Source organism: Xiphophorus maculatus, chromosome 5 (assembly GCF_002775205.1).
Source record: "Xiphophorus maculatus strain JP 163 A chromosome 5, X_maculatus-5.0-male, whole genome shotgun sequence".
Lineage (NCBI taxonomy): Eukaryota > Metazoa > Chordata > Actinopteri > Cyprinodontiformes > Poeciliidae > Xiphophorus > Xiphophorus maculatus.
Window position 1 is genome coordinate 28,160,678 of NC_036447.1, and position 13,596 is coordinate 28,174,273.

Genomic DNA, 13,596 nt, shown 5'->3' on the forward strand with positions numbered 1-13,596 from the left:
TTGCATACATCATCCCGATGATGTGTTTGAGTCTCCAACAGGTGTGTTACATACAGTTTCCAAAAACGCTGGTGTCTGGGCATAGCTGCTGTAGAGATCACAGAGCTGCGCTCCGTTGTCGACGACGCCTGGCCGACGCAGCAGGTTCCCCAGATGTGACAGAGGCATGGAGTTCACCAGCTGGAAGATCAGAAGTTACATTAAAGTCCACTTGGTCGTCCTTAGCTCTGCTAATACTTGAAAGCTTTTATCTCAACACACCAGATGTTTTTGGTCACGAGGCATGAGGGACAGGAAGGTGGTCAGGTTGGGGAACTGGAATCCCAAGAACGAGTCCTCGACGAATCTGTAGAAGCTGCCGTCACCGTAGCAACGGAGAGCTGGAGGTCCTATCAACAAAACAGGATTTTCAGGTGACTTGTAGGTTTTGGTTTTGGAGACATATCACTAACATCATATAAACTGATTTTCAATGATTTGCTGTAGTTTGTTCACCCTGACTGTTTAAGTCTATTTCCCACCAGCCTCAATGTAGCGCTCAGCTAAACGGTTTGCAGTCTGTGTTGGACCACAAAGTACTTCTGACTTTATAGATGTGAAACAAGCTTACTGTAAAGATTGAACAAAGATCTTTGCATACGTATGCTCGAGTTTTGACTTTCAACAAGCAGTTTCTTTACCTTTCAGTGCCAGAACGATTTGGTTGTAGATTTCTTTCTGGGAGTCCGCAGTGAGTGTTGGGATTGTTGAATTAAGAAGCGTTACACTGAAATAGACAAGTAAAACAAAATTCTAAGGATTTTCGGAGAAGATTTGAATCAAAGTAAAACATTTTACTGAAACACAGCACCAATGTGAAAGTGTCCTTCCTTGAAAATTTATTTTACACATTCTCCCGTTGCACCCATAGTGTTCATTTCCTTTTGTCCGTAGAAATGACGGCCACAGAAAACCGTCGTTAGTAAATAATGCTAAAATAACACCAAACTTTATTTTAGACATGAATTTATTGCGTATTGTTGTGGCCTGTTTTGATAACAGTAGCATCGTGCCTTCTGCTCATGTTAGCACTATGCGCTAGTTTTTCGCTCCCTGAGGACATGACCGTACCGTGTATTTTGAATAGTATTATTATATAAACCCAGTGGCATTGTTTTTGCTGTTTCTGTCCAGAAGAACACATAAACCAAATTCACTCAGTTACATTTTTGGTCGCTATGGCGTTAACTATGTTGAGGCCTAATTTACAAGACGTGTTCATTCCCGTTGTGGTAGCACTTTCTGGCTCAATGCTTGGATGGACAAGTCTTCCATTGTTGACAACTTTTCATCAATTGGGAAATAAGAAGAATCTGCGCAGTTAGATAATTATATCTCTGTGATCAATCTACCAAAAATGGCTGAATGGCTATGGAGGGCTCAGTGACCTGGTAGGCGGCGGGGTCTGAAGTGCCTCGGTTGCATTTAAAGACATGGCACCAAAAATTATTTTTAAAATTGGGGCCAGTGGAGCTACAATAACGAGGAATTCAGACCAGAGAAATAGAGAACAGAATCTTTCGACCTAATTTCTTTACCTTTCAGTGCCAGAACAATGACTTAAGTGGATTTAAAAGCATGATAATTCCAGTTTAAAAATACTGCTTGTCATGTGATAAAACTTCAGAAATTCTACTTGTATGAATACTTGTGTAAAGTAGTATATATATGTATATCTTGAGTCTAGTGCTTGTTGGCTTCCCACTCACCCCTGATGCCCAAGGCTGCAGTTTCTTCCCACCAGTATCTGGAAATATGGGTTGACTTGGGAGGGGATCAGGCTTATGACCAGGGGAGGCAGTCGATTATTGAGCCACACAGATACCACCGAGTCCTCCACTGAGGGATGGGACAGGTTTGCACGGTCGAACACAACCTCCAGCATGGCAGACCTCACTGCAGAGGGCATGATGTATTCATTGCCCTGCAGGAAGAAAACAACAACAAAAAAAACACTGACAATCATAGACTATCTACAAATGAAAATTTTTTAATACAGATTAAATTACGCCAGCAAACACTTTGCTGTTAAGGTAAGATGTTTTGCGTACCCTAATGGCGACTGAGAACTCATCAAAGAAGATGGCCAACATTTGGTCTGGGACATATTTCATCACCATGGCAACCTGGTCAGGAGTCGTCAGCAGCCCAGGTGTGGCGGACAAGGCCACCAGCTGTCCGACAGACAGAGAGGCCAGGGCTTCCATCTGCACACATCCAAATGCATCCATGTTTACAGTAATGCCAGAGCTTTGACTATAAACACAGAAATGAAAAAGCCTTGAAATAACATGAAAAGAAGCCATGCGACAGAACTTACAGGTGAAAAGTTGGGGTAGAGCTTCTGAAGTTCCTGGATGGAGAGGAAGACAGAAAAGCCTCCCAGGTTCTTCTGCAGCCAGTCGCCGCTGCTGACTGTGTTGGAGCTGCAGGCCGGATCTGAGCCAAGCAAACACACTTTGAGCTAATCGTTACCCTTAGGAGACGCCGACTACTTCTATAGACTTTCGGATTTCATCACGTAAGACAAGAAAGATGTTCAGAAAGGTTTCAGTGTCAACTTGCAGAATGGTATATTTGTTGGGACTTGACTTGAGCAAAAGCACAAATTTCACAAAACTGACAAAAATGATTTCACAATGATGATTTGTGTCACAATCATTGTCTTACTGATTTTATTTGAAACAAAACAAACTAGTGTTTCAATTTAAGGTGAAATTATACAAAAATTACAACCATCACATTAACTATGTCATTATATTGAAGTACAGCAGTTATTCATATTAATTTTAATTTCAAAAAGTTGAAGAAAAAAAACACAGCTGTAATACTATATTATGCAACATGATTATTTCATTAAAAGCACCATTCTGCAAAGAGCTGATATTATCTTGGACACTTTGAATTGAAAACACTTTTTATGTAAATCACTTTGAATCGCATCATTGCCGGATATGTGCTAGGCAAAGAAAATTGTCTTGTCTTGCCTACTTAGTTAGTTAGTAGGTTGAACTATATAGTGATTTAAAATCTTCTCCTCATTTACCGTGTCAAAATGTATTTAGCTCCCCACTTTCCTCCACACAACTAAAAATAAGAAGTGTATATTTCACGGTGCAATTACTTACACGGTCTAAAAAACTGGTCTTTCTCTTGACGGTTTTATAAATCTATTTGGTGTTGGGCTTCTTGAATTATTTGTTTTTACTTTGTTTATATTCATTTTTAAGCCATTTTTAAACAAATAGAAAGATGTTCTGTCCCAATACTAAATAGGGCTATCTTTCAGAAATAACTCCATCAATTACTCTAAGACCACAATTTCTCAGTTGAATGTTATGGTCACTTTAATGTCATTTTATTCAAATGTTTCCTGGTTTTCTTTTACGATACTCCTTAACTTCAATATGTCTACATGCACGGTAAGGATCAGTGTGTTTGCAGGTTCCTACCTGCAGTGTTGTTTGTTGTCAGAAAACCTGTGATGAAGTGTGTCAAGACAGACAGCTGCCTTTCTTTCAACATGACTGACTGAAGCTCGCTAAATGTCTTCACGCTGAAAATGACAAAGATATTTTATTATCACAGATTGTAAAAGAAATCCAAATTTATTTCTAACGTGATTATAAAGAATGAATAAGTTCCTTATTACATGTATTGGTAGGTGCTGCAGTCCAGTGATTCGATGGCGAGACATGAGAGGAAGTCGTTGGAAACAGCTGGCAGGAACGGACGAAGGCGGCGGCCGAACCACATCTGGACGAAGGCGGGATCGTTGAGGACGGTCATGTTGACGACAAGCAGCCGGAGTTCTCGTATGGAGTCCAGGATCATGGGGGCAGAAGGATGGTCAGGACGGAGCGTCTGCAACAAGAAATGATCCACGGTAAATTTTGAGCTACAGGAAAGAATCAGAATAAACTAAAATTAAATAAAGATTCCTCATCATATGTTATTTTCAATCATCTCATAAAATACTGACCACGAACTGTCAGGGTGTACGCACTACTGTTAAAATTCAATATCTCTATGCAGGTTATTGTACGTTTGAAAACAATAATACATTTTCAAGACTAGCAGATATTTGGATTTTCTGTTGGATTATATAGGATACATGGCATACAACAGATCGGAAATGTTTAGAAATTTTTTATCATGATATTCAGTCTTAAGTTTCAAACTGCTGGAATTTTAACACCTTATACTTTGACACTATATTAACCAACTTTCAGGTTAAAAAAAATATATAAAAATCAGTATTAGGCCAAATCTCAGTGATGAGCCTGAAAACTGCAAGCGGAGCACCGCTGGTTGGAACCAAAAGCCAGTCTTACGGTGATGCTCAGCAGATCCAGAGCTTGATCCAGGACCTTGGAGGCTTTGGATAGCAACAGCTTCCAGGCAGCTTTGGAGCCGCTTGAGTTGGAGAACCTATCACAGCCCAACATGGCTGCCAGATCCCTAGCTGTTAAACCTGACAGCTGGAGAGGAGAATGACAACAGACCAGATGTTGAACCAAACATGAAACCATTTTCCCTCAGCTGCAGTTTGAGGACAGATGATGATGCGACGTCTTACAGAGGCACAGGCAAATTCCTCCACAGAGAAGTTGCAGTGCCGTCCGGCCATCGTTGATCTGTCTAGGAGGATCTGAAGCTCTGTGCTGTAACACAAAGTGATTCATGTTTCCTTTATTTTACATGAAATGTTTAGGGAGGAATATCAAAAAGTCTTTCTCAACCCTACCTGTTGACTCCCATGCATATGTCTGTCTCTGTGAAAAGTTGCAAGACAAGTTAAGGTATTAATGTAAAAATAATACATAATTTTAAATAAAAGTAGATAAAGGGTGGTTATGCAGTGAGAGGAAACTAACCATTTGTCATTGTTTCATTGCACTAGGTAGAGAAAACGATTAAAATGGTTAGTAAGCCTCAAAAACTAATTTGTTCGAAAACATAAAATAAAATGTCCACAGTAACGTATCTTTACCTGCCCACTGTATATGATGCAGTCTGTAATAAAAGCAACAAAAAAATCTAATTAGTTAATTATTAAACAAATGAGAAATGACTTTTCAGTTGACACAAATTGACAATCATGAAATCAATTCTTCAATCTATAATCACTAAGCTGCATTTTGGATATTGAATGTCTTTTTGAATTTAACATGGTAAAGATGTATTGCCACAGTCTTTACAGCTGATCGAAATTAAAATTGTAACAGTTGGAAATATGTTAAATAAAATGAAAGTAGAAATAACTGGGGAGAGATTTAACACAATTTGTAGCCTAAAAATGTTTCTCTTTGTTTTTGTATATAAAAATCTCACCAGATGGTAGTCGTTTGAATAAAACCACTTTAGTGTATGTGATGGCTGAAACTAAGTCAGAAGTAGCTGTTGCCATGGCGTCGTCCAGTCTGGTGAACCTGCAAAGCAAAAATATTTTTAATTCAGTCAAACTAAACTTGTTCTGTGATTGGCTAGAATTACTAAAATGATCCGTGTATGGCAAACACCAAAATAACCAGAACAATCAGAGAGAATTAGGAGAGAAAAATGCATTACAATCTTCAAATTCAGTCATGTACATGCAGTATATTCTTTGGTACTTTGGTAGAACTGCCTTTTTAACTGTGACTTCATAATAATTTGTTGGGACGAAGGAAAACATGAAGGCCTTTTATCCAAATACCACAAATATTGTTGCACCTAAACGCTTTAGCATTAGCGTCATCCACAGGAAACGTCTCAAAAATATTGGTCATTGACCCTGACTTTAATTACAAAAACATTTCTGCATTTGTGCATCACTTTAAAAGTCATGGCTTCTTCCTCACAGAGTGGTCAGCCCATGTATACACATTTCATATAAACTCACAGTGTTTTGTAGGATGGGCAGGAAAGGAAAAGACTTCCCTGTTGGACAAGAGGAAAAAGTGGAAAATTAGTTACTACCTTATAGTGGCAGTATTATGCATTTTCCAGGCATGTAGCATAATTTTATAGCACAAGCAATGATGTAAAGCTCAAAAAAGTCACATTTACATAAACAAAAATCTGCAAACCACTGAATCATGATGGATTTTTCTTACCATCTCGGTGAATTTCACGAAGGATAACAGGAACTCTACAAAACTTCTCTCCGGCGCTACGATCATGTAATCAAAGAGCATGTTGATGACAACGTCTTTGGTTTCAGGAAGCGTCAGTCCCAGCAGCTCCACTCTCTGATCTGGCGTGAGGAGCTGGAAGACCTCCAGCTACAAAAAAACAAGAGAATAAAGTTGTTTGCCACTATTGTCACTTTGGCCTTTTATTTCAAAATGCTGATTGTTTTTGACAATCTGATCCTCACTGGTTTGAAGAGTGGGTTGAGTTGGATCAGCACACTGATGGGCACAAACTGTGAGAATGGACCGAAGTTGTCGGTCAGCCACTGTGCGCTGTTGTTGAAGGAGGACAAACATCCTGGTCCTGGAAAAGGTCAAGACATTATAGATTTGTGCAAGGCAAAGTATTTATTGCTTTGAATACTATTCACAAAATTTTTAAATTACTCAAATCCTAAAGTTTGTGTGTTTATCTAACATTGAAAGACAGTTTTAAAAATGGCTAACCACAAAATAATAAGTTAACGACGCAAAGCTTGGGGAAATAAAACAGCTGACATGTGCAGTTAACAGGTGACATTGATTTGAAGGATAAAGATTTGTTGTCTTGGAAACACTAGACAATCATTATACAAGTGAAGAGACTTAATGTTTCTCAAAACTCCGTAACTTCTTTATCTTTCAGATCTACATAACATGTTTATTAATATGTCTACATGCACAGTAAGGATCAGTGTGTTTGCAGGTTCCTACCTGCAGTGTTGTTTGTCAGAAAACCTGTGATGAAGTGTGTCAAGACAGACAGCTGCCTTTCTTTCAACATGACTGACTGAAGCTCGCTAAATGTCTTCACGCTGAAAATGACAAAGATATTTAATTATCGCAGATTGTAAAAGAAATCCAAATTTATTTCTAAAGTGATTATAAAGAATGAATGAGTTCATTGTTACATGTAGTGGTAGGTGCTGCAGTCCAGTGATTTGGAGGAGAGACATGAGAGGAAGTCGTCGGAAACAGCTGGCAGGAACGGACGAAGGCGGCGGCCGAACCACATCTGGACGAAGGCGGGATCGTTGAGGACGGTCATGTTGACGACAAGCAGCCGGAGTTCTCGTATGGAGTCCAGGATCATGGGGGCAGAAGGATGGTCAGGACGGAGCGTCTGCAACAAGAAATGATCCACGGTAAATTTTGAGCTACATGAAAGTTCTTGATTGGAGATCAAAGAAAGCAGAATGATGAGTTTAGGTGGTTCGACAAAGAATTGGTCTTGGGTGTGTTTACATGCATCCATCCGGGTTATTGCACTTCTTATTAAAATAAATGTTCATCCCAAATAGATATTTATTTCTTGTCATATTGCAGGTGGGAAATGTTTGTAAATGACAATAGTAAATTCATAACTTCACGACTTTATTGCTATATTTAGCGTCTTTCAGAAAAAAAAGACAAATTGGGCCAAAATCAGAATCGGCGGGTCAGGATTTTAAATATCAGTGATGAGCCTGAAAACTGCAAGCGGAGCACCGCTGGTTGGAACCAAAAGCCAGTCTTACGGTATTGCTCAGCAGATCCAGAGCTTGATCCAGGACCTTGGAGGCTTTGGATAGCAGCAGCTTCCAGGCAGCTTTGGAGCCGCTTGAGTTGGAGAACCTATCACAGCCCAACATGGCTGCCAGATCCCTAGCTGTTAAACCTGACAGCTGGAGAGGAGAATGACAACAGACCAGATGTTGAACCAAACATGAAACCATTTTCCCTCAGCTGCAGTTTGAGGACAGATGATGATGCGACGTCTTACAGAGGCACAGGCAAATTCCTCCACAGAGAAGTTGCAGTGCCGTCCGGCCATCGTTGATCTGTCTAGGAGGATCTGAAGCTCTGTGCTGTAACACAAAGTGATTCATGTTTCCTTTATTTTACATGAAATGTTTAGGGAGGAATATCAAAAAGTCTTTCTCAACCCTACCTGTTGACTCCCATGCATATGTCTGTCTCTGTGAAAAGTTGCAAGACAAGTTAAGGTATTAATGTAAAAATAATACATAATTTTAAATAAAAGTAGATAAAGGGTGGTTATGCAGTGAGAGGAAACTAACCATTTGCCATCGTTACATTGCACTAGGTAGAGAAAACGATTAAAATGGTTAGTAAGCCTCAAAAAACTGATTTGTTTGAAAAATAAAAATACAAAGTTCTATAATGACATATCTTTACCTGCCCACTGTATATGATGCAATCTGTGATAAAAGCACAAAAAATGAATTATTTAAAACCTCTTGTCAATTATTAAAGAAATAAGAAATTAATTGACACAAACTTAATTCACAAAGTTATTTCTTGATTACTTTTCAAAAGGCAACAATCAGTCAAATTGCATATTGAATATTGTCTCTATGTATTTAACATTATATTGAAATACAAGAAAATTATTATCTAAGCGGAACGGCCTTAACATGCAACTAAATTCATCATTGTTGTTACAGTTTGTTGGGAAAATGTTATATAAAGAAAATAAAATTAAAGAAGAGAATTTTGGGAGGAGATTTAACAGAACAGCATTTGTATTCAACAATGTTGCTTCTTTTTGTAAAACTCACCAAGTGGTAGTTGTTTGGACAAAGAGAGTTTAGTGTTTGTGATGGCTAAAACTATGTCAGGAGAAGTGGTTGCCATGGTGATGTCCAGTCTGGTGAATCTGCACGGCAAAAATATTTTAAATTTAGTCAAACTAAACTCATTCTGTGGTCTGCAAGAATCACCAACATCATCTATGTGTAGGAAAAAATAAAAATAATCAGAATAATCAGAGAGAAGATGAATTTAAAACAAACATGCTATTATCATTTATACATTCATAAGTTTTAGTACATGTTCTTAGTGTTTTGGTAGAATTGTCTTTAACATTCTATTTGATGTTCTTACATGTTGTTTACACGATAGTTTTTTCTAATAATGCCATTTATTTAGATGCTGCTACCGCCAGGCTCCGCATTAGACATGGCATTCTTAGGCATGGAAGCTTTTTTTCGTTTATCCAAATAAAACAAATATCGTTACACAAAACATTTCAGTTTTGGTTTCATCCACATGATGCCTCAAAAAATGATGCTCTTTGTCCTCCAAGCCTCTCTCTTCACTTGTTCATATTTCTATATTGCAGGTTTGATCTGAACTCACAGTGTTTTGTAGGATGAACAGGAAAGGTTCAACTGTTGGACAAAAGGAAGAAAAGGAAAAATGAGTTACTACCTTAAACACAAAATCCTCAGAAACTCTAAATTATAATTGTCTTACCATCTTAGTGAACATGACCAAAGATGACAGGAACTCTGTGAATTTCCTTTCCTCTGGTGCTTCGGTCATGTAATCAAAGAGCATGTTGATGACGGCGTCTGTGCTTTCAGGAAGCGTCAGTCCCAGCAGCTCCACTCTCTGATCTGGCGTGAGGAGCTGAATGACGTCAAACTATTTAAAAAAAGAAGAAAACAAAAAGTTATTTCGCCTTACTTTTAAAAAGTACTGATTGTTTTTGACAATCTGATCCTCACTGGTTTGAAGAGTGGGTTGAGACGGATCAGGTTCCTGATGATCGCAAACTGTGAGAATGGACCGAAGTTGTCGGTCAGCCACTGTGCGCTGTTGTTGAAGGAGGGCAAACATCTTGGATCTGGAAAAGGTCAAGAAAATGAAGATTTGTTTGCTTGCACCAAAAACAAAGAAAAATGTTTATTGCTTTGAGCATTTACTGTTTTAAAAGAAATAATATCCTAAAGTTTGTGTGTTTATATGTCTAACATGGAAAGTAATGAAAAAAATCAACGAGCACAAAGAGCTACAAGACAAAGGGTTTGGATAAATAAATTAAGAAAACAACTCAACAGATGACATTGATTTGAAAGGTGTTGTCGTGGAAACACTAGACAATCATTTTAGAAGTGACGGGTCAATAGTGTTTCTCAAAACTCCTTAACTTCTTTATCTTTCAGATCTACATAACATGTTTATTAATATGTCTACATGCACAGTAAGGATCAGTGTGTTTGCAGGTTCCTACCTGCAGTGTTGTTTGTTGTCAGAAAACCTGTGATGAAGTGTGTCAAGACAGACAGCTGCCTTTCTTTCAACATGACTGACTGAAGCTCGCTAAATGTCTTCACGCTGAAAATGACAAAGATATTTAATTATCGCAGATTGTAAAAGAAATCCAAATTTATTTCTAAAGTGATTATAAAGAATGAATGAGTTCATTATTACATGTATTGGTAGGTGCTGCAGTCCAGTGATTCGGTGGCGAGACATGAGAGGAAGTCGTTGGAAACAGCTGGCAGGAACGGACGAAGGCGGCGGCCGAACCACATCTGGACGAAGGCGGGATCGTTGAGGACGGTCATGTTGACGACAAGCAGCCGGAGTTCTCGTATGGAGTCCAGGATCATGGGGGCAGAAGGATGGTCAGGACGGAGCGTCTGCAACAAGAAATGATCCACGGTAAATTTTGAGCTACAGGAAAGAATCAGAATAAACTAAAATTAAATAAAGATTCCTCATCATATGTTATTTTTAATCATCTCATAAAATACTGACCACGAACTGTCAGGGTGTACGCACTACTGTTAAAATTCAATATCTCTATGCAGGTTATTGTACGTTTGAAAACAATAATACATTTTCAAGACTAGCAGATATTTGGATTTTCTGTTGGATTATATAGGATACATGGCATACAACAGATCGGAAATGTTTAGAAATTTTTTATCATGATATTCAGTCTTAAGTTTCAAACTGCTGGAATTTTAACACCTTATACTTTGACACTATATTAACCAACTTTCAGGTTAAAAAAAAAAAAAAAAAAAATCAGTATTAGGCCAAATCTCAGTGATGAGCCTGAAAACTGCAAGTGGAGCACCGCTGGTTGGAACCAAAAGCCAGTCTTACGGTGATGCTCAGCAGATCCAGAGCTTGATCCAGGACCTTGGAGGCTTTGGATAGCAACAGCTTCCAGGCAGCTTTGGAGCCGCTTGAGTTGGAGACCCTATCACAGCCCAACATGGCTGCCAGATCCCTAGCTGTTAAACCTGACAGCTGGAGAGGAGAATGACAACAGACCAGATGTTGAACCAAACATGAAACCATTTTCCCTCAGCTGCAGTTTGAGGACAGATGATGATGCGACGTCTTACAGAGGCACAGGCAAATTCCTCCACAGAGAAGTTGCAGTGCCGTCCGGCCATCGTTGATCTGTCTAGGAGGATCTGAAGCTCTGTGCTGTAACACAAAGTGATTCATGTTTCCTTTATTTTACATGAAATGTTTAGGGAGGAATATCAAAAAGTCTTTCTCAACCCTACCTGTTGACTCCCATGCATATGTCTGTCTCTGTGAAAAGTTGCAAGACAAGTTAAGGTATTAATGTAAAAATAATACATAATTTTAAATAAAAGTAGATAAAGGGTGGCTATGCAGTGAGAGGAAACTAACCATTTGTCATTGTTTCATTGCACTAGGTAGAGAAAACGATTAAAATGGTTAGTAAGCCTCAAAAACTAATTTGTTCGAAAACATAAAATAAAATGTCCACAGTAACGTATCTTTACCTGCCCACTGTATATGATGCAGTCTGTAATAAAAGCAACAAAAAAATCTAATTAGTTAATTATTAAACAAATGAGAAATGACTTTTCAGTTGACACAAATTGACAATCATGAAATCAATTCTTCAATCTATAATCACTAAGCTGCATTTTGGATATTGAATGTCTTTTTGTATTTAACATGGTAAAGATGTATTGCCACAGTCTTTACAGCTGATCGAAATTAAAATTGTAACAGTTGGAAATATGTTAAATAAAATGAAAGTAGAAATAACTGGGGAGAGATTTAACACAATTTGTAGCCTAAAAATGTTTCTCTTTGTTTTTATGTATAAAAATCTCACCAGATGGTAGTCGTTTGAATAAAGCCACTTTAGTGTATGTGATGGCTGAAACTAAGTCAGAAGTAGCTGTTGCCATGGCGTCGTCCAGTCTGGTGAACCTGCAAAGCAAAAATATTTTTAATTCAGTCAAACTAAACTTGTTCTGTGATTGGCTAGAATTACTAAAATGATCCGTGTATGGCAAACACCAAAATAACCAGAACAATCAGAGAGAATTAGGAGAGAAAAATGCATTACAATCTTCAAATTCAGTCATGTACATGCAGTATATTCTTTGGTACTTTGGTAGAACTGCCTTTTTAACTGTGACTTCATAATAATTTGTTGGGACGAAGGAAAACATGAAGGCCTTTTATCCAAATACCACAAATATTGTTGCACCCAAACGCTTTAGCATTAGCGTCATCCACAGGAAACGTCTCAAAAATATTGGTCATTGACCCTGACTTTAATTACAAAAACATTTCTGCATTTGTGCATCACTTTAAAAGTCATGGCTTCTTCCTCACAGAGTGGTCAGCCCATATATACACATTTCATATAAACTCACAGTGTTTTGTAGGATGGGCAGGAAAGGAAAAGACTTCCCTGTTGGACAAGAGGAAAAAGTGGAAAATTAGTTACTACCTTATAGTGGCAGTATTATGCATTTTCCAGGCATGTAGCATAATTTTATAGCACAATCAATGATGTAAAGCTCAAAAAAGTCACATTTACATAAACAAAAATCTGCAAACCACTGAATCATGATGGATTTTTCTTACCATCTCGGTGAATCTCACGAAGGATAACAGGAACTCTACAAAACTTCTCTCCGGCGCTACGATCATGTAATCAAAGAGCATGTTGATGACAACGTCTTTGTTTTCAGGAAGCGTCAGTCCCAGCAGCTCCACTCTCTGATCTGGCGTGAGGAGCTGGAAGACCTCCAGCTACAAAAAAACAAAAGAATAAAGTTGTTTGCCACTATTGTCACTTTGGCCTTTTATTTCAAAATGCTGATTGCTTTTGACAATTTGATCCTCACTGGTTTGAAGAGTGGGTTGAGTTGGATCAGCACACTGATGGGCACAAACTGTGAGAATGGACCGAAGTTGTCGGTCAGCCACTGTGCGCTGTTGTTGAAGGAGGACAAACATCCTGGTCCTGGAAAAGGTCAAGACATTATAGATTTGTGCAAGGCAAAGTATTTATTGCTTTGAATACTATTCACAAAATTTTTAAATTACTCAAATCCTAAAGTTTGTGTGTTTATCTAACATTGAAAGACAGTTTTAAAAATGGCTAACCATAAAATAATAAGTTAACGACGCAAAGCTTGGGGAAATAAAACAGCTGACATGTGCAGTTAACAGGTGACATTGATTTGAAGGATAAAGATTTGTTGTCTTGGAAACACTAGACAATCATTATACAAGTGAAGAGACTTAATGTTTCTCAAAACTCCTTAACTTCTTTATCTTTCAGATCTACATAACATGTTTATTAATATGTCTACAT

General features: G+C 38.2%; 1 protein-coding gene across 24 annotated transcripts in view; it reads right to left on the minus strand.

The window, feature by feature from the left end:
- LOC111608608 overlaps positions 1 to 13,596 on the minus strand; it is a 73,227-nt gene that overhangs the window by 11,489 nt on the left and 48,142 nt on the right. For 15 of the 24 annotated variants that reach the window (XM_023333628.1, XM_023333629.1, XM_023333634.1 and 12 more), the window contains 39 exons: positions 13,124 to 13,242; positions 12,861 to 13,028; positions 12,647 to 12,684; positions 12,097 to 12,194; positions 11,756 to 11,778; positions 11,640 to 11,661; positions 11,510 to 11,537; positions 11,342 to 11,426; positions 11,097 to 11,243; positions 10,413 to 10,624; positions 10,213 to 10,316; positions 9,707 to 9,825; positions 9,453 to 9,623; positions 9,336 to 9,367; positions 8,756 to 8,853; positions 8,373 to 8,395; positions 8,255 to 8,276; positions 8,125 to 8,152; positions 7,957 to 8,041; positions 7,712 to 7,858; positions 7,106 to 7,317; positions 6,909 to 7,009; positions 6,401 to 6,519; positions 6,138 to 6,305; positions 5,924 to 5,961; positions 5,374 to 5,471; positions 5,033 to 5,055; positions 4,917 to 4,938; positions 4,787 to 4,814; positions 4,619 to 4,703; positions 4,374 to 4,520; positions 3,692 to 3,903; positions 3,492 to 3,595; positions 2,360 to 2,478; positions 2,091 to 2,246; positions 1,749 to 1,963; positions 681 to 766; positions 262 to 389; positions 55 to 180 (listed from right to left, as the gene is read on the minus strand). In XM_023333628.1, the coding sequence (XP_023189396.1) occupies positions 55 to 180; positions 262 to 389; positions 681 to 766; positions 1,749 to 1,963; positions 2,091 to 2,246; positions 2,360 to 2,478; positions 3,492 to 3,595; positions 3,692 to 3,903; positions 4,374 to 4,520; positions 4,619 to 4,703; positions 4,787 to 4,814; positions 4,917 to 4,938; positions 5,033 to 5,055; positions 5,374 to 5,471; positions 5,924 to 5,961; positions 6,138 to 6,305; positions 6,401 to 6,519; positions 6,909 to 7,009; positions 7,106 to 7,317; positions 7,712 to 7,858; positions 7,957 to 8,041; positions 8,125 to 8,152; positions 8,255 to 8,276; positions 8,373 to 8,395; positions 8,756 to 8,853; positions 9,336 to 9,367; positions 9,453 to 9,623; positions 9,707 to 9,825; positions 10,213 to 10,316; positions 10,413 to 10,624; positions 11,097 to 11,243; positions 11,342 to 11,426; positions 11,510 to 11,537; positions 11,640 to 11,661; positions 11,756 to 11,778; positions 12,097 to 12,194; positions 12,647 to 12,684; positions 12,861 to 13,028; positions 13,124 to 13,242 (3,956 nt within the window). The remainder of the gene's footprint in view (positions 1 to 54; positions 181 to 261; positions 390 to 680; positions 767 to 1,748; positions 1,964 to 2,090; positions 2,247 to 2,359; positions 2,479 to 3,491; positions 3,596 to 3,691; positions 3,904 to 4,373; positions 4,521 to 4,618; positions 4,704 to 4,786; positions 4,815 to 4,916; positions 4,939 to 5,032; positions 5,056 to 5,373; positions 5,472 to 5,923; positions 5,962 to 6,137; positions 6,306 to 6,400; positions 6,520 to 6,908; positions 7,010 to 7,105; positions 7,318 to 7,711; positions 7,859 to 7,956; positions 8,042 to 8,124; positions 8,153 to 8,254; positions 8,277 to 8,372; positions 8,396 to 8,755; positions 8,854 to 9,335; positions 9,368 to 9,452; positions 9,624 to 9,706; positions 9,826 to 10,212; positions 10,317 to 10,412; positions 10,625 to 11,096; positions 11,244 to 11,341; positions 11,427 to 11,509; positions 11,538 to 11,639; positions 11,662 to 11,755; positions 11,779 to 12,096; positions 12,195 to 12,646; positions 12,685 to 12,860; positions 13,029 to 13,123; positions 13,243 to 13,596) is intronic. The other 9 variants (XM_023333631.1, XM_023333637.1, XM_023333645.1 and 6 more) reach the window with 9 other exon arrangements.